Below are 19054 nucleotides of genomic sequence, written 5' to 3'. Positions count from 1 at the left end.
AAAGGGTCCAGAGAAGAATGCAAATAACTCAGAAATGCTTATAAAGCTCATTTAGGTGGTTTTGATCTCCTCATTCCTGGCACAGCTTTGTGCACACCAGTGCTGTCCCTGGGCAGGAATCTCTTCCTGAGAGCACAGCAGGAATGGGGCAGAGCATCCCTGAGAGTTTGGCCACATCAGAGGTGGTGCCACACTCTGAAATGTTGAGAACTTGCCCCAGAAACCAGCTCTTGGGGTTGAATTGTTTGGAGCAACCTGAGCTCAATCAACAGGGCTCTCTCCTTCTTGGGGGAAAGCCAAGGGGAAAGGGACACGGCCCCATTACAGCAAAGAGATGTGGGGCAGGAGGAGAGCTCACATGGGGAGGTGCTGTTGCCCCACTGGAAGTGTCTTTCAGAGTCCTGTTGGGTCCCTGTGCCGAGGACCTTCTTTCCCATCTGATGTACCTGTGACAAAGGACTCTTGCTCCCATCCGTGTCCTCAGAGACATCCCATCCAGATGATGCATTGTTCCGCTGCTCTGCAGGGCTTTTTAAAAGGAACGGGTTTGTAACTCTTTCTGTGAAAGCTGGGGCTTTGAACTTATGCTCCCAAAGCCTCTTTGAGGCTCTCCAAGTGCTGGCAAGCCAGATACTATTGTGAGTGTTCAGAAGTTGTCAAGGGGAAAAGGCAACAGACTGATCTGTGTTGGCTGCGGGTTGGTTGGGGTGGCACAGCCCATAAATCTCCCAATTCAGTTACCACTGGGTTTGAGTCCCGTGCTCATGGAGCAGCACCAACCAGGTGCTGGGTTCTGTCTCTGTTGAGAAGAGCCCTGAAATAAGGGATGGGTTCCAGCGAGTGATGGAATATGTGTCTTATCAGCAGCAATACAGTTAGCAGCAGGGAAGGGGGGAAGGACCTAAACCTGTCGTGCAGGATTAATGAGCAAAATGGAGAAGGAGGGGGAATCCACAGCAAAACTGCTCTGTTGGTGTCAGGTGTTTAGATTTATAGCCCAGGGCATCCTTACGGAGCTCTGCTGTGCTGCCAAAGGCTGTCACCACCTGCTGTCACCACACCACCCGCTCCTTGCTGAGTGCAAACCTTGTGAGGAGCACACGATGCACTGCTGTGCACGTGGAGCTGTGCTGGGGCACATCCAGCTGAGTGTCCCTGGGCTTCAAGGGGGGTTCGAAGCCTCTTGTTCCCTTATTAGGTTCAATAATTGCCACCTAGGTGCTGCTGAAGCACCTTGCCTTTGTGTTTGGTGAATCTTTCAGAAACCCCAGTGAGAAATGCTCTTGGGAAGTGGATTTTCATTGGGTTTTTGTTTTTGCTCTTTTTACCCCCACACCTCCCCGGGTGCAGGGAAACTGTTTTGCTCGTGTGCACGCTTGTTCTGCCTTTAGCAAACCGTGGTGTGGCATAGCCAAAAACGCAGAGCATCGCCAGCAGGGAGGCATGGAGCTGCTGAAGACGTCAGATGGATTATAGCAGAAAAAGCCAACTTGCAGCAAGGCGCGTGCTTGGGCTGCAGGGGTCAGCACTCCCTGCTCTGTGCATTTCACAGAACTGTCAGCAATGCATCAGGTTTCTCTGAGCCCTTGCAGTATCCTGCAAGCCCCGTGCTGTGCAGCTGTGGCTGCAACATCTGCTCAGCCCCAGCTGCAGGAGGACAGGGCATGAGGCTGGCTGGAACCCAGAAATTCGGGAATATCATCAAATCATTTGAGTCGGAAGGGACTCAGAAGGTGCTCAGAGCCCCTCCAGCCTGACCTTGTAGCACCCACAAAATTGGGGCTGCAGGGCCCCTTTTGCTGAATTGCCCTGACAGCCTCCAGCCCTGCAAAAGACTTCAGCGTTAAAAGCGCTGCAGTAAAAGAGTGCTAATACTTTGCTAAGAAGCGACATGGGGGAGTTGCCATTCGCCTTGTCCTCTCACCATATATACATGCATAGATCTTTTATAACAGGTTATAACAGCCAGCAAGTGTTTCCAATTACATTTGCCATTTCCCCCTCTCCAGGCTGCTGATTTATGGCAAGTACTGCAGCCACATGGAGTACGCCCAGAACACACTCAACCACCTCATCGCCAACCGGGACGACGTGAGGCAGAAGGTGGAGGTGAGCAATTGGGGGCACCCAGGGCACCCATTCACCCCAGAGCCCTTTTGCTGGGGAGCAGGGCAGTGCAGGCTGACCCAGACGGTCTGGAAGCGGTGCACTGTTTTTTCCCCAGTTCTGGCTTTAGTTTAGACACTAATCTGTATTTGCTGGGCTGTCTGTGCACCTTGCCTTGCTTTCTGCAAATGCCCCGTGGCCTAGTTTGGGGTGAAGGCTCTGCCTTTTTAAATATCTTCTCTGGGTTTTGCATCAGCTCTGAGCCACGTGCTCTGGATGCTGCTGCAGCCTCCCCTTGCCCTGTGCTTCTCGCTTTTCTCCCCCTGGCCCACAGAAGCCCCCAGCTAACACAGCCCCGTCTCATATTTAAATGGGTCGGGGTGAAGGCGGCAGTGCAAAACTTCATGCGATCACATTAGCCTATCTTAATGACTTAATCCTTATCAGCAAAGCCACAGCAACTGTCTGCGTGCTTGCTTTCAGCCCCCCACAAATAAAATGCATGCGCTCGAGCCACGGATGAGGTGAGTTAAGCTAATGTGTTTCATTTGACATTTCCTGAGGTCTGGAGCACTGTGTGCCCTCCTAATGAGCAGTATCTCATTAAGCTGCAGTAGCTCAGCTGCATGAGACCGCTGTGCTGTAGGGCCCAGCCCCTGTGAGCTCCTCCTCGATAACGGAAGCAAAATGTTGCAGCCATGGGACTTTGGAGGATTCTTACTGGGGGGGGGGCTGTCATGGTTCTCCCCCAGCTGCCGCGCTGCTGACGTATTGATTTCTCTCCCAGGAATGCACGCTGAAGGTTCAGGATGGGAAATTTAAGCTGCAGGATCTGCTGGTGGTTCCCATGCAGAGAGTTCTGAAATACCACCTCCTGTTAAAAGTAAGCATTTCAGCTTTAGCGCTTCTCTCCAGCTGCCATCCTGGTGTAACAACTTCAGGCTTTGATGCTGGAGAGCGAAGCATTGCCAGATGCACGAGGAGGGTTTGTTCTCCCCTTTTCAAATGAAATAATTACGAGAGCTCCTTAACGCGCCGCAGTATTTGTGCCGTCTCTTAAAGCATGGTGACCCGGGGTAATTCTGCACTTGTTAGCCACGAGAGGCACTTAATGAATATAAAATAAGCTTGCATATAATCTGATTATGTGTGAAATTCCTGCCGTCAGCTCTGCGAAAGGGAGCTCGGCAGCACCAGCACGTTGGCTCCAGCCCCGTCCCATTGCCAGCACGGCAGCTGCAGCCCTGCAGACTGATGCACGGTGCTTTCCCCATACACCCACGTGCTTTTGTGTTTCAGGAGCTGCTCAGCCACTCATCAGACCGGCCTGAGAAGCAGCAGCTGAAGGAGGCTCTGGAAGCAATGCAGGTACAGCAGACTCGTGGGTGGACAGACGGTCCAGCATCTTGGGGAAGGCAGCTCTCCTGTAGGGCACGTGTGTGTGGATTGCTGTTTGATGGGATACACTCCCCGCTGCACTCCAAACTCGCAGCAGGATCACTGTCAGCAGAATTCAGCCCATTAAATCCAGGTTTTCTCTCTCAAGAGCATTGCAGGGTTCATCCCTGACCTTAATTGTTTGCTCTGAGGTCACTTTGTTTTCTGCCTCTTGAACCTCAGCTTTTTAGTGACGCTGCATTTCCTACAGTTACGTAACTTTGGTGACCTTTTTAGCCACTGTCCCTGCAAGCCACTGAGTCCAAGCCCGTATGTAGGTCGTTCTAGTTAGGGCTGAAGGACACTGCATTTCCACTCCACTGCTGAACAGTACAGCCTCAAACAACCATGCTGGGAGTGGGAGAAGGGATTCCCTCTGGTGCCACAAATCCCCCTTCCCCTGAAAATGTCCTTCCTGGCTGATGAGACAAAGCAGCAGACCTGGTGACAGCTGTTAAACCCTGCTTATGGCCCCGTAATACAGCACCCACTGCTGCTGCTGCTCATAAATAAATGGATGCAGTCTCTGCTGCAGAGTCAGCATTTTTGGGAGGAAGCTGCCAATAGCCATCAGAGAGGTTTGTTTGCTTTCTTTGCCCCATCACGAAGTGCTGGGCTAGTCAAGGGGCATAGGAAGCAGAGCGGTTTGATTTTAATTGATTTGTAAACCAGGGCTTAACTTACAGTAGTGCTCTCCATCAAGATTCCAGCCTTTCTGTCTCCTTTGCTGGCGGATGTCGGTGCCCTATGGGGTGAGCTGTGCAGGGGTGGGTATCCACAACTGGAGCTGCCCTTCCCAAAGGGCTTCACTCCCTTTCACTTTGCATATGTCATCCTTAGCACAGGGCGGGGGCAGGAGTTGCACCCAGAGGCTGCAAGTGGTGCTTGCATCGTCCTTACACCTGAGCACAAGGGCTGAACCCCAGAGGTTGGGGATAATCCTACAGACCCAGCCTGCATGTTGCTGCTTCAGGTCACCAACAATCCTGGAATTGGGTTTCCCTTTTGCACACATGATGGTCTGCTCAGGAGGAGGGAACAGCCAAGCACTGATGGAGGATGCTGACCTCCATTCGTGAGGCTTTTACTTTTGTTGCTCTTTCTAAGCATCCCTGGCTCGGGTGTTTGGTGATGTTATAAGTATTGTCATTTCAATTAGTGATTATCATCTGTGATTAACCCTTCCTGTGTTGGGAGGCTGGGGAAAGGTCTCGCCTGAAGGAGATGTCTTAAAAAAATTCTGCTCTCAGATTTAATCCAAGATGACAAGGAGCTCTTGTTGAGGATGAGGAGGCAGGGAGCAGATGGGAAAATATGGAGGTATGGTTGGAAGGATGTAAGAAGTTGTAGTGGAAGGGGATGGGTTCTTTCTCTTTGGGCCAACATTTGGGCAAGCAGAGGATTTTTTTCAGAGAAGAGCAAGCACCACAGAGTGTCTCCTCATTTTACAAAATTGTCATTGCACGGTTGGAAATTCTGCTATAGGACAGAGGTGGCTGTTTTGATAATGAAAGTGGCTCAGAGCTCTTTTCCCTGGGGGATGAAGGGAATTAGGGTGAGCTGAGGTGCTTGCTGCTGGGGCTCACAGCAGATATATGCCATGCTTTGGGTTACTGGGTTCATGCATTGCCCTCTTATGGGAAATGGGAGAAATTGCAGCAGAAATGTTCTTGCATTGCCAGCACAGCACACATTGAGGTGCTGGGACGCAGCTCAGGGGCACAGGCAACCACGATGGATGCCAACATGGGCTCCTTTGCTTCATTTGTAATCACTTCTAATACAGCAGAACTCTGTTGGGCTGCTCTTCCTTTTCTTCTGGTGTTGCCTATGATTGCAGCATCCTGTGCTGCGTGGGTTCCTGCAGTGCTGCTTCTGGTCCAGCTCCCAAACACATGCAAGGAGAAGGAGTGGGAACATCCAGCCACTGTATTAAAGCTGTTGGTTCCACTGGGACAATAACAATCAATGCTTACTTTTCTTTTAAGGACTTGGCCATGTACATAAACGAAGTGAAGAGAGACAAAGAGACATTGAAAAAGATCAGTGAATTTCAGAGCTCTATAGAAAATCTGGTAAGTTGGAAGATCCTCCTCTCACTCCCAACTTTGATTTGATGATTATTAACATAACTGCTTTCCTCTGTGCAATTATTGCTGAATCTGATGTGCTGCCTCAAGTAAAATCACTGTGTGTTTCTATGGCCCCTGACCACTGAAAATATTTTGGCTGTTGGCACCAAAATGGTGGCTTTATCAAAAAAGAAAAACAAACTGCCTGTGAAATAGAGTGGATGAAAACACTGAAAACATTCCTCCAACTTTTTCATGTTATCAGTATAGAAGGGAATCCAAGAACTCCCCCAGAATAGGTATCTGCCTGCTATCTAATCTAAGTATTTGATTGGAATTAGTAAGACAGAATGGTAGACTGGACATTCCTGCTCTTGAAAGCATAACAAAGCCCATCTGGAAAATAGCACGTACGTTACACACCTCATTCCAAAATCTCAAGGAGATCACAGATTCATTAATGTTGGAAAAGGCCTCTAAGAATACCAACCCCAACCCATCCCACCATGTCCACTGACCACGTCCCAGTGCCACATCTCTGCAGTTCTAGAACACCTCTGGGGATGGGGACTCCCCCACTTCCCTGGGCAGCCTGTGTCAGTCCTGATAACTCTTCCTGAAAACGTATTTTAAGGAGGATCTCATCTTCCAAACTCCAGAGGTCTCAAACTTGCAGTCCCATTGCCATGCACCAGCCAGCCTTCCATGCCCTGTCACTTGCATGCTCATAGCCCTGAAGAAGCCCATCCATCTAATGCTCAGAGCTGCAGGCTGATAAGCTTTATCCCCCATGTAGGGTGGGAGGGGAGGGCTGGGCAGCTGTGGGAGCAGCTGCTCTGCAGTCACGCTTTACATTGGGGTAATGCAATTTGGGGTCTGACACCTGAGATGCTCCAAAAGGGCCCAAGGAGGGGAGATGCGGAGCGGTGCCCACCCCGAGGGCTTCCCAAAGATATGGTGGCTTTGGGTTCTTTGAGCCTGGGCTTCGTTTGAGAACAATGAGCTTTTAATTGATGATTATTTAACAGATGGAGAGAAAATCCTTAATTTTGTAGAGAAACCTGCAAACATTCTCAAGTGGGATACGGGCCATTGCAGCCCATGGGTTTTGAAGCAGCCACGATAATCCTGATCCGTGTGAACAATCAGACAGCCTGCTCCATAAAGCCATGAATGCAAATGGGGGCACCGAGCAGCTCCCTCCTTCCTGCAGCAGGTCTGATGTGTGGGAGATGAGATGTTAACAAAGCAGTGGCTCTGTCTGCTGATGAATCCTACACACGTTCCGCTCAGCGCTTCCTTTTGTTGCACGGGACTGGAAGTTGTGGAGTGGTTGGTGTTGTGTACACAGAGCCCACGTGGCACAGCGATGAGATGAGTGCAGGCTGTACACGCAGCTGCATACAATATTTCTTTTTTTAGCTTCATTTTCCTGCCGAGTGGTGCCTCTTCACCATGGGTTTTCCCTGTAAACAATGCGCAAGAGAACTGATGCATGGGGTTCAGCAATGCTTGAGGGCTTTGGAGCTGAAAACCCAATTGACCAAACCGTTGGCTTGGACACCAGCCTGCCAAATCCCCAGTCTTGGTTCAGGATGGGAATCAAAAGTAAAGAGCCCTGGCTCAGCTTTTGTAGAAAACCCAAAATTAATTTGTGGCCTTTTGCATTCTGGATCCCAAATCTTGCAAAATTGCCTGGGTTTGTGAGCCCTGCCCTGGGGCGGGTGCCCTACTGACGCTGAGGTCGGGGTCCTGCACCTGGGAAGATTGGATTTTGGTGTTCCTAAGCCCAGCTCTGGCTGCAGGTCTCACCCATGCATTGCTTTCTTGCAGCAAGTGAAGCTGGAGGAGTTTGGGAGGCCGAAGATAGATGGTGAGCTGAAGGTCCGCTCCATCGTGAACCACACCAAGCAGGACAGGTGAGAGAAGAACAGCATTCTCCTGAGAGAGAAACGTGCTAGGTACATTAATCCCTAACAGAGCACATCCCTGCTAAGGTGACAGCCAGAGGAGCTGGCTTGCAACCGCTGCTCTGTGTTGGAAGTTGTAGGAGTGCACACTGACACAAAGCACATCAGTGTGAAATCACAGAGCTGCCCCAGCTGGGGATGCTCAGCAGAGCTCTCCATGTGCTCCCTCAGAATGGGGATCTCAGTTTGCTTGCTTAACCAGCTTGCTTGTTTGCTTGCTTTGGGCAGGTATTTATTTTTATTTGATAAAGTGGTGATTGTCTGCAAAAGGAAAGGATACAATTATGAGCTGAAAGAAATTATCGAGCTGCTCTTCCACAAGATGACCGACGACCCTATGAACAACAAGGACATTAAGAAGGTAGGTGGAGTGGAGATCAGCTCTGCCAGAGAGCATTTTGGAGCTGCTCTGACCTGTCCTTGGGTAGCATGTTCCCAGCAGTCTTTTTAAATAGAAACAGAGCTTGCAAAATACTGGAACATAAACAGTCAGCTGGCAGGACAGCCTTACAGAGAGTTGGGAAATGCTTAGGTGTACAGGGCTGGGCTTGATCCTCTGACCTCCGTCTGTGCAAAACAGCCCTGGAGAGGATGGGTGGGAGGGAGGAGGGAGAGGGAGGCAAGGGGATGCCAGCCCTGCTGCCAGCTTGCCAAAATCAGCTAGATGAATGCAGCTGCCTCTGAAGGAGCAGCATTTTGCTGGTGTCCAACTATCAGAGATGCAGGGACTTGTGTGCAGTTAGATGCTGTATGGATGGGACACATGACATTGGGTGTGAAAAGCCTGTTTTGCCACTTGGATGCTGAAGAAATGCCGCTAGCTTTGTGTTTTAATGCGGTATATTTCCTCTTTGCTCTCTTATGCTTTCTAGTCGCATGGAAAAATGGTAAGCAAAGCATGCAGATTTCTCTCATGTTTTTCTGTGCAGAGTTGTAATGAGACAGGCAGAGCATATGTGTGTTGTGCAGGTCAGATGTTCCTCCTGGGCTGTCAGTTGTCAGGGGGAGAGATAATGGCTGGGGAGGATCTACTGGAGCAGAAAAATCCCACTTCTCTCATCTGCCACCATAAAATCCCATTTGGCCCTAGTGCACAGTGCAGGGCGGATTCAGGCATCATTAGCTGTGATGTGCTGTAGAGATAGAGCTGTTCTTCCTACTTCCCTACTGTTATCCTTGCAGAGGTGCAGAGAAAAGGGGCAGGTGCTGAGAGCAGCTCTTGAGAAATGTGAATAAAAGCTCACTGCTGCTCAGGTGCTGGGAGTGCAGCGATGCGATCGCTTCTTGTTTCCTCCTGCAGTGGTCGTATGGCTTCTACCTGATCCACCTTCAGGGAAAGCAGGGCTTCCAGTTCTTCTGCAAGACGGAGGAGATGAAGAGGAAGTGGATGGAGCAGTTTGAAATGGCAATGTGAGCACTGGGCATGGGGCGAGGAGCGTTGGGCTGCTGGAGAGCAGCTCTGGTGGCAAAGCTCCCATGGGCTGGAAAGGTGGGACTCTATGTAAAGGGAGGCATGAAGTTATCCACCCAAGTGTTTGCCCCAAAGCCTGTTTCCAAACATCGACCGAAATGCAAACAGACACCACGAGTGGCCATGAGCACAGAACAGGTGATGGGAGCAGATCGTTAATCCCACTCCTTCCTGCAGGTCCAACATAAAGCCAGAAAAAGCCAATGCGAACCACCACAGCTTCCAGATGTACACGTTTGAAAAGACCACCAACTGCAAAGCATGCAAGATGTTCCTAAGGTGAGCCAGGCACTTCTTGCTGTTCTGATTTGCAAATAGACCCGGGTAGGAGCTGAACTCACACCTTGTGACCTCCTTTTGCACAGAGGAACGTTCTACCAGGGCTATCTCTGCCCAAAATGTGGAGCTGGTGCTCACAAGGAGTGCTTGGAAATCATTCCTCCCTGCAAGATGGGTGAGTTACTTGGCCACGTCAGCAGCTTATGACATTGAGGTTAATGGATGTGAATGATCCCAAAGTTCCTCCCCCTAAAGTGCTATCAGCTGCTTGTTAACAGCTAAAAAACACCTGACGATGCTGCCAACTGCCTCCCAGGACTGCAGCTCATAGTGGCTGGTGGTTTCATAAGCAAATGGACTGACCAAACCACCAAAAATCAAGAAGAGATCCCTGTCCTCAAACCAACGCAGGCTCTCCTGTGGTGACCAGCACAGCACTGGTGCTCTGTGCCATGGGGAGTGTGAAATCTCAGAGCTTGGTGCAAGTGAGAAATCCGTGCCCAGTGCTGATCCCCTCCCACCAAGTGTGGAGCTGAGGAGTGACCCCACAACCCCCCTCCTTGGTCAGGTGTCAGTGCTGCTTTAAGGATCCTCGTGGCATCAAGGGAAGCAGAAAATGGGTTTGCTGCCTGCTAAACTAATGACCTATTTCAACATTTCTCTTGCAGGCTCTTCAGCAGACCAGGTAAGTTGTTTGAGGACCCTTTCCCCACATCCGTCCCTCTGTCCTTGCCTGGCCTGGTGCTCAGCTCATGGTGGGGCACTGGCAGAGGTCTCAGGGGTCCCAGTAATTGGGGGCAGGACTGGAGACCGATCCAGTCTGGGCTAAAGACTGGGCTAAAAGTGGCCCAGTCTGCATGGCTTGGGCTTCAGAAAGTGCCAACGCCCAGCAGAGCCAGGGAGGTTTCCTATCCTGATGTTTTCAGATGGGGAGAGCTGGGACTGCTGCGTCCTCATAGGAATTTTTCCTCTCTCTCTGCAGGATTTGCTGAGTGCTGGACCTGGTAAGGGCATTGCTACATTGCAAGAGGGCATCTTGATTGCAACTGGAGGTGTCACAGAGGCTTGGGCACATGGGATGTGGGGAAAGCTCCTTCTGAAATTGGAAATAAGTGCTGATTGGAATGGAATGGAATGGGATGGGATGCCCAGAGCTCTCCTCCTGTTCCCCAAGGCTTTGGCACTGCCTGTCAATAACTCCCTGCTCAGACAGAGTAGGGCATAGACTTCCTCTAATGCAAGCCACGCTCTCCCTGGCAGAGCAGCTTGGTAGTGGTGGACATCTCCATGCCCATGCATGATGAGCAGCTTGGTAGTGATGGAACATCTCCATGCCCATGCATGATCAGCAGCTTGGTAGTGATGGAACATCTCCATGCCCATGCATGATGAGCAGCTTGGTAGTGGTGGGACATCTCCATGCCCATGCATGATGAGCAGCTTGGTAGTGGTGGGACATCTCCATGCCCATGCATGATGAGCAGCTTGGTAGTGGTGGAACATCTCCATGCCCATGCATGATGCGCTGCCCTCTGGTGGGAACCTGAGTCACTATGGTTGCTGCAACCTCTTCTGTATATTTATTTTACTTTTCTTCACACCAACCTGGTCAGAGTGCTGGGCTGCCCTGCCTGTGTTCTATCTCAAAGAAGAAGGAACAATTTGGTTTTGTGCTTTTCCTGTCGAAAGGAAAGCCTGGCAAAAAGAAACCGAATCAGATCACTGGTTTGGAAACGCAGCACAGTGCTCCCGCTGGGTGGGGAGAGACAGCTGGCAGCAGAGGTGGGGAAGCAATCTGTAGACAAATACAGTGGTTGTAGAGCACTTTGGGTAGCTCTATTTAATGTGTGATTAATTAAAAGACAACTGGACTTTGGCTGCAAACTACTGGGGTGGAGAAATGCTTTCCGAGCCCTGCTGAAGCCCAACACAGAGCACATGGCTGCAGGCATTTTGCTGATCCCTTTCATTTTCATGCTTTCTGCCCCAAACTCCTGCCTGCTGCTGCCTTTAGATTTGCAGTTCACAGGACAAAGAACAGCAGGAGGTGGGAGATTATTGTCATTTTGCTTTTCTTGAGCAGGGATGAAACTGCTTTGCATCTCCCCCAGGTCCTAAAATGGTTGCAGTGCAGAACTACCACGGGAACCCTGCGCCGCCTGGCAAGCCAGTGCTGACATTCCAAATTGGAGATGTGATCGAGCTGCTGAGGGGAGACCCTGACTCGCCTTGGTGGGAGGTGAGGGCCCTTCCCTCAGGGACCTGCTGGCACGTTTTAAACCATTGTCATCTGCATTGTCCCTTTGTCACATCTTCTGTAGCGTGGGGATGGGCTGCACGGTGCTTGGGAGCTGCATTAGGGTTTGTCCTCATCCATACATTGCTCTTCTGTGCACCCCGCTGATCCCCAGCTCTGTGCTCTGCAGGGGCGGCTGCTGCAGACCAAGAAGTCGGGTTACTTCCCCAGCTCGTCTGTAAAGCCCTGCCCCGTGGATGCCAGGGTACGTGTGTGGCTGTGGGTCGGTTGAGAGGGGTTCCTGCTGCATTCCAGGGGGCATGAGATGCCCTGGAGGGCCCTTGGCTCTCCCCAGTCATTTTTTGCTACGTGCAGCAGTGCTGTCAGCTTACTTCCCAATTTAAAAAGGCTTAAATAAATAAAAAAAAACACAGTGCGTTCATCCAGAGCTATTTTGGGTGGGGAGGCTGAGGGAGAAGCACTCATCCTTAACCCTGCCCTGCACCCCCAGACCTGGTGGCTCTGAAGCTGCCTGGCAGAGCCCCTCCCATGATAGGAGCACCTCGTTAGGTGCTGGGCAGTAACGAGCAGTGCTCTCTTTGCAGCCTCCCAACAGTCGTCCGCCATCACGGGAGATCGACTATACGGTGTACCCATGGTAAGTTGCACTGAGATGTGTCAGCTTCGGTTTTAATTGTTGCTTTGTCACTAACTGTGCCAACACAGAACTGTGAGTGCACCTTGGTGTCCAGGCATTGAAATCCACAGTGTCCGTGGGGATTTCATCGTTGAGAAAATGACTTGGGAAGGGAAGATGCAATTTCTGCCTTGGCAGGAAAGATTGTGCTTCCATTTCCTCTTGCCTCTTGCCGCTGGCACCATCCAGGGTTTCAAGTTCATGGGTCTAAATTACCGTGAGTCTAAGTTATTCCAGCTCCCATTGAAGTCTCCTTCCTCTGGGGACCAATTCCCAGCCAGTGGGGTTTTCTAGGTGCCCTGGAAACATGAGAGACTTAGAACCAGAGAACCATTTGAGTCAGAAGAATCCTTTAAAGGTCACCTAGTGCTACGCCCTGCAGTGAACAGGGACACCTACAGCTCCTTCATTGTGCTCAAGGTCCATCCTGACCTCAACCTGTCCTCACAGGGGATGTTCCATTGCTTGGAATGCCCTTCAAACTGCACTGCCCATTACTCTTTATTCAGTGGCAGTGGCTGATTCTGCCTCTGAAGGACTGGATCTGTTTCTCTACTTGTCCAACCTTCACACCTTTAATAAGAGAAATGCACACCTCTTTGCCTAAAATACGCCAGTGCTTGAAGGAAGCCGAATCCTAGCTCACAAATGCCCTGGGGAGGCGGCTGGCCCCAAGGAGCGCGGGATGCTCAGCCTCTCTGGCTCAGGTTTGCAGGGAACATGGAGCGGCAGCAGACAGACAACCTGCTGAAGGCCCACGTCAGCGGCACCTACCTGATCCGTGAGCGGCCAGCCGAGGCTGAGCGCTTTGCCATCAGCATCAAGTGAGTGCAGCCTCGTGGGGCGCGCGGATCGTGACCCCAGGAGCACCAGCACACCTTTTGCTGAGCGCCTTTACGTCCCGTCGTAGGTTCAATGAAGAAGTGAAGCACATCAAGGTGGTGGAGAAGGACAACTGGATCCACATCACGGAAGCCAAGAAGTTTGAAAGCTTGTTGGTATGTCCTTGAAGCCGTTTGGGAGCATGGCGGGCTGATGCCAATCCTGCAGAGCATCTCCCAGCCACGTCCCCGTGTGCTTTGCAGGAGTTGGTGGAATACTACCAGAACCATTCGCTGAAGGAGAGTTTCAAGCAGCTGGACACGACGCTCAAGTACCCGTACAAGTCACGGGAACGTTCTACCTCCAGGACCTTCACCCGCTCTCCAGGTAGGACCCATCTCAGCCTCAGTGCCCCATTCCCAATGGGAAACCTCACCCGTTCTGTGGGGCGTGGGCTGGGTCTGAAGGGGGGTTTGCAGCCTCCCTGCAGCTCTTTGCTGCCTTCCCCCTTGCGCTGTCCCACTGTGCTCAGCAGAGATTTGCTGGGTGCGAAGAGATGTGTGGCAGCTTTGGTTGGGTGCATTCAGGCTGTCCTGCCCACGTCAGTTTGCGTGTGGTGGGTCTGGTTCCAGTGTCCCTGGTGGGGTTTGAATCCCAGAGGGACTCCTTTAATGGGGCTGATGGGGGAAATGGAAAATCTGAGCCTAAAAGCAAAAAAGAATAAATGAAGGAAATCGGAGCAAATGGAGAGCAAAATTTGTGCTGTTGCGAAGGATTTGGTTTTGTCTCAAAGGCCGAGAGCAGAAATTGGGAAAAAAAAATTGTTTAAAACCTTTTCCGTGATATATTATAAAAATGCTACCGATGGAAAATAGTTTTTAGAAGTTGATCAGACATCTTTTCCATTTGTGCACACCCCTGCGCTCTGGGCAGTGGCTGCACGTGCCATGGCTGTCCCAGTTCTGAGCGTGTGACCTCTGCATGCATTGCCCTGTATTTCCCCATTGGCTTTTACAACGTTGTGCATTATGATTTTCTTTTATTTTAATTTCCTTTTTAATGCGTGTTCTGCATCTTTCTGTTTCTCTCTAACCTCTTTGCAGCCTCCTGCGCTTCCTACAACTTTTCTTTTCTCAGTCCTCAGGGCCTCAACTTTTCTTCTCAGAGCTCCTCCAGTCCCTTCTGGTCAGGTACCCCATGGAGAGACCCACAGCATCCCCAGCTTGAAAGCCATCGCAGTGGGACCTGCATGGTCCCTGCTGTCCCTTCTTGCACCCACAGGCAACTCTGGAGGCCCTGGCCATGCCCTGCCAGGGGCTCAGCCTGGAAACAAGTGAATAAATCATGGCTTTGCCAAAAGCAAATGCTCTCCCTAAAAATCAAAGCAGGAGCTTTCTGGATTGATTGGAACTGTTACTGTTGAGAAAGGGTGCTTAAATTAGTGACAAACTCTGTCGCAATGGGATCTCATGATGTACTTCAAGCTCGACTTGCTCATCCCGTGTGTTTCACCAAAGGAACATTGGCATCACACCATCTTCCAGCCTGGTTGTCCTTGCTGGCTAAGGAGAACATCTCAGTGTCCAGCAGTTTTTGAGCTCTGGGATCTCAGCCTGCTCAGGAGAACTGTGCTAATGGGGATGGGAAACCTGGGCTGTAAGTGTGTCTGGGGCTCAGACTCCCCCCAGTGGAGTTCTGGCTTTAAATGCATTGCAGACCAGTGTCTTCCTCCCTGATTATAAGGGTTCTGAGCAAAAATGTGTCCTTTTTAGGCTTTTATTTACCAGCATTTTCTTTTTGCTGGACAGGGAAAACCATCTGCTGAGCCATGTGTGTTTTCCCTAAAGCTGTGTTTGAGAACACAACTTCTCAGGTATCAGAACATAACAGGGAATTTGGGATCCTTTAACTACATACAAACTATGACTCTGTGCTGAAATGGGCTCCTGAAATGAGCAAGCTCCTGATAAAAGAGCTCAAAGCTGTCGTGGTTCTTGCTCCATTCTCCAGCCTGGTGGGGATGGATGATTGCACGCTGTGTGTCCGCCTCTCCTCCATCGCCATCCTCATCTCCTTCCATCCCAAGAGCTGGAAATCTGGGCAAAGCTTTTTCCTCAAGCTTATTTCAACCTTGGTTTGCAAAATTTTTTAAAAAGATTAATTAATTAATACTCAAAAATCCCAGGACAAAAAGGGTCATTTGATCAAAACCCGTTTCTTAAAGGTTCTTATTTTTTTTTCTTCTCATTTTGCAAACTCCACTAAAAGAACCTTCTCCTCCGCCTGCTTGCCCAGGAGCACCCTGCAGTGATGGGGACTGTCCTTTACCTCTCTCCCTCTCCTCCAGCCCATCCCCACTGCTCCTCTGTGTGCAGTTCTCCAGCAATCTCCTCCCCATGCCCTGCACTTGCCTGCACGAAGCAATGGAGATGCACTGCTCAACATCTCTCGGAGAATCCAGTCCCAGTTTTGAGGTAGTTCAAACACAAGCTGACTTGTCAAACGCCTTTTGGCACGGTGGTCCCATCAGGAGTTATAAATGATGGAAAGGAATTTTTCCACGATTCCTCCATGAATAATTGTCGATTCCTTTGAAATCTTTCCCTTTGCCACCACCTTCCCTTCTCACCAAATTGCCACGGCAATCCCCACCAATGGGTTGCAGCCCCTCCTGGGCAGCCAGGCGGCTGTCCCAGCTCTGACCACGGAGCTCTGTGACCCCAACAGGATCCACTTCACCCCTGACCACCCCATTTCAGATAAGACCAGAGCTGATCCAGGTCACGGCATTGCAATGGGAGCCAGTGCCGTGGTGGAAAACCCAGGTTGAACCCCGTGGAGCTTTCCCCAGGCTTCAGCTGCTCCATGTGGTGGGGGCCAGTCCCAACACTTCGCTTTGTCCCCCTGCAGTGTTCACCCCACGGGTCATAGGGACGGCAGTGGCACGCTACAACTTTGCAGCACGGGACATGCGGGAGCTGTCGCTGCGGGAGGGCGACGTGGTGAAGATCTACAGCAGGATCGGCGGCGACCAGGGCTGGTGGAAGGGGGAAACCAACGGGAGGGTACGTGCACCTGGTGTCCCATCCCCTGTGCAATTGGTGTCCCATCTCCTTTCTACCACGTGGTCCATATGATGTCCAGATCTCTTTCTTAAGCTTGCATGCAAGGAAATTAATCATAGAATGATAGAATTGTTAATGTACTGATGTCCAACCGTTGACCCATCCCCACCATGCCCGCTAGCTGTGTGGTTCTGCGATTGGAAGGCTCGGTGGCCTGGGGGGAAAGCAGCAAGCTGATGGCTTGCTCAGATGTCCCATAGGGTTTGCAGCACTGGGGACGCATTCCTGATCCCTTCTTTATTGCAGCTACATACTGAGGCAATGCACAGTTATTGTGTTTGAGAACACAACTTTTCAGGGTATCAGAACATAACAGGGAATTTGGGATCCTTTAACTACATGACTATGTGCTGAAATGGGCTCTGAGCAAGCTCCTGATAAAAGAGCTCAAAGCTGTCGTGGTTCTTGCTCCATTCTCCAGCCTGGTGGGGATGGGTCTGTTGGGTGCTAACCTCTTCCAGGCCAGCTCTTGGTGCTTAGTATGGGATGTGTCCAAGGGGCCCTGTTTGCTAAAGGAGCTGAATGGTTCGTGCTCTGCAAGGGAAAAACTTGGGGTGCAGCAAATGAGGAGTTCTGGGTCACTGTGCAGATTTTGTAGCAGCTGCATCTAAGAATTGCATCACCTCCCCATCACTGCCACATGGCTGGGTCTGTAGAGATAACTCAGCGTATGGTGACAGAGGAGCAGTCCCAAAGGTGGGACAGGAGCTCCCTGCTGCTCCCCACCGCTCAGCTCTCCATCTCCCCTCAGGTCGGCTGGTTTCCCTCGACGTACGTGGAAGAAGAGGGGGTGCAATGATGCTGGGGATGCCTTATGGAAAGTCATCGAGTGCCCGGAGCGATCCGCTGCAGACCACACACTGCTCCCCCAGCAGCCCGGCCCCACGCCTGCCAGCACTGCCGGGAGCACCAGCGCTCTCCCCAGACTCTTTAGTAAATCCATTCCTCTGTACAGCATGTGTGTGTGCGTCGGGATGCCTCCAGCCCCGGCCCTGTTCTGTCTGTAGAAGATTTGTGGTCTGTTGGATGACGTCTGTGTGGCAACTGCTCCTGGGAGAGCCGCGCTCCCCTGAATGGACAGAGCGGAGGGACTCTGCGTGGTGCCCCCCAGGGGGGTGTCCGGACCTTATTTTTCCTAGAAGTGTTTTAAAATGGTGAGGCTGAAAGCCTGGGCTGTGCCCGGGGGTTCAGAGGTGAGCATGCAGGGCTTGGGGTTAGGGACCGTGGCTACATGATGTCGGGATGCACCTTGGGACCGGGGATGGAGCTTCTCATCCCTGAGGGATGACAGCTGTGAGCTGGGGAGCACAGCTGGACCAAGGACATGGGAGGGAAAAAAGCCCCGTGGGCATCCCGAGCCCCTTTCCTCACTTCCCCCCCAGCCCCACTGCTGTGCTGGGGGTGCGTGGGGCAGCCCAGGACACTGGGTGAGCCGCTGGTGTTGCAGGGCTGGAGGTGTGCCTTGCCACGCGTGAGTTTTGGGGGTCACAGGGCACCAGGTCCCTGCAGAGGAGCAGATGGGAGAATGGATTGAGCACCTCAGCGAGGTCCGTTTTTCTGCAGCCATACGTCTCCCACCTCACTGAACTCAGTGGGGCGATCCCATATGAGTAAGGGCTATGGTATGAAGTCCTGATTTATCTCAATACGTTGTGAAAGCATCTCTTCTTCCAGCTGTGTGCACTTTTGGGGGCCGAGAGCATTGCCCCCTCTTCTTCCCACAGGCTGTTACCGCTGCTGCTGTCAAAGAAAGGTCCGTCTGTCTGTGCATTGCCACTTTGTCCTGAGTTCCATCCATCCCAGTCTGTTCTTCCCGCACTGCAGCCTGTAACGCATAGGCAGAGCTGCTGTTTGAAGAGCTGGGCTGGCATCTTCTGCTGGGCACTGCCTTTGCCACTCAGCTCCAGAATTTCCTTCCAAAGTGCTGTTTTGAACAAATACGTGTGTGTGCGTCTCTGTGTGTTTGTAGTGAGGAATGACTTTCCTATCTCTGAGCCTCGAGAAATGCCCTCCTGTCTCTGTGCATAAGTGGCATTTGGAGCTGCTGCTGTGCCCAGAGCTGTCCCTGGCACTGCAGGTGGGCACGGTGCAAACGCAGCCCTGGGAGACACCAGCGCCGTGCAGTGCTGTATCCCAGCCTTGCTGTCAGCAGAGCTTGAGAAATTACACGGGAGAGCCTGGGGCTCCCATTGGAAAGGGCGGTGTGTTCACTTGGGAGCTCGGCTGTGTTGCTCAGTGAGAAGCCCAGGGCCAGATCAGTGTGCTGCCCAGGGCTCTGGATAGGGCTGGGAATGCGTTGGGTTCCTTGGGCTCACCACGGCAGTGCCCAGCAGGGTGAGGGGGCACAGTGCAGGGCTCGGGGCTTTAGCAAGGTACTGTTGGGTGCTAATCTCTTCCAGGCCAGCTCTTGGTGCTTAGTGTGGGATGTGTCCAAGGGGCCCTGTTTGCTAAAGGAGCTGAATGGTTCGTGCTCTGCAAGGGAAAAACTTGGGGTGCAGCAAATGAGGAGCAGGCAGTGCCCTCTGCAGCATGAAGGGCCGTGCTCAGATTTCCCCAATTTTGGTGTTCTTGAGAGTACATCTAAGGTGAGTGAGACACACAGACAAGAGAACAACTGATGGCCGAAGGTCTGCCTCAGATGCTTTTAAAGCCCTATGCAAACCCCCCCCATCTGAGATGGATTCCTGTGCCTGCAGTGGGTGCATCCCCCTCAGAAGGGCACAATGTTCCCCCTGCAGAAGGTGAATGTGTGACATCTCCTGCACAGCCCCCCAGGTCCAACCCCCCCAGCAAGGTCTCCCTCTCGTGTTTACTGTTGTAAGAAACTTGTTATTAAAAA

General features: G+C 51.6%; 1 protein-coding gene across 3 annotated transcripts in view; it reads left to right on the top strand.

The window, feature by feature from the left end:
• The window catches only part of VAV2 (vav guanine nucleotide exchange factor 2), a 100274-nt gene extending 81220 nt beyond the window's left edge, over positions 1-19054 (top strand). The window contains exons 9-28 of one of the 3 annotated variants that reach the window (XM_010720980.1): positions 2010-2109; positions 2894-2989; positions 3406-3474; positions 5532-5618; positions 7449-7534; positions 7814-7946; positions 8886-8995; positions 9234-9335; positions 9422-9510; positions 10004-10020; positions 10318-10339; positions 11447-11574; positions 11762-11836; positions 12177-12229; positions 12976-13092; positions 13179-13266; positions 13354-13477; positions 14194-14280; positions 16001-16155; positions 16967-19054. In XM_010720980.1, the coding sequence (XP_010719282.1) occupies positions 2010-2109; positions 2894-2989; positions 3406-3474; positions 5532-5618; positions 7449-7534; positions 7814-7946; positions 8886-8995; positions 9234-9335; positions 9422-9510; positions 10004-10020; positions 10318-10339; positions 11447-11574; positions 11762-11836; positions 12177-12229; positions 12976-13092; positions 13179-13266; positions 13354-13477; positions 14194-14280; positions 16001-16155; positions 16967-17014 (1786 nt within the window). In that variant the 3' untranslated portion in view covers positions 17015-19054. Of the gene's footprint in view, positions 1-2009; positions 2110-2893; positions 2990-3405; positions 3475-5531; positions 5619-7448; positions 7535-7813; positions 7947-8885; positions 8996-9233; positions 9336-9421; positions 9511-10003; positions 10021-10317; positions 10340-11446; positions 11575-11761; positions 11837-12176; positions 12230-12975; positions 13093-13178; positions 13267-13353; positions 13478-14193; positions 15979-16000; positions 16156-16966 lie in introns of those variants that run through there. The other 2 variants (XM_010720981.1, XM_019621497.2) reach the window with 2 other exon arrangements.

This window comes from Meleagris gallopavo, chromosome 19 (genome assembly GCF_000146605.3).
Source record: "Meleagris gallopavo isolate NT-WF06-2002-E0010 breed Aviagen turkey brand Nicholas breeding stock chromosome 19, Turkey_5.1, whole genome shotgun sequence".
Taxonomy (NCBI): Eukaryota; Metazoa; Chordata; class Aves; order Galliformes; family Phasianidae; genus Meleagris; species Meleagris gallopavo.
Note: the sequence above shows the minus strand (reverse complement) of the source record. Positions and strands in the feature narration are given on the sequence as shown.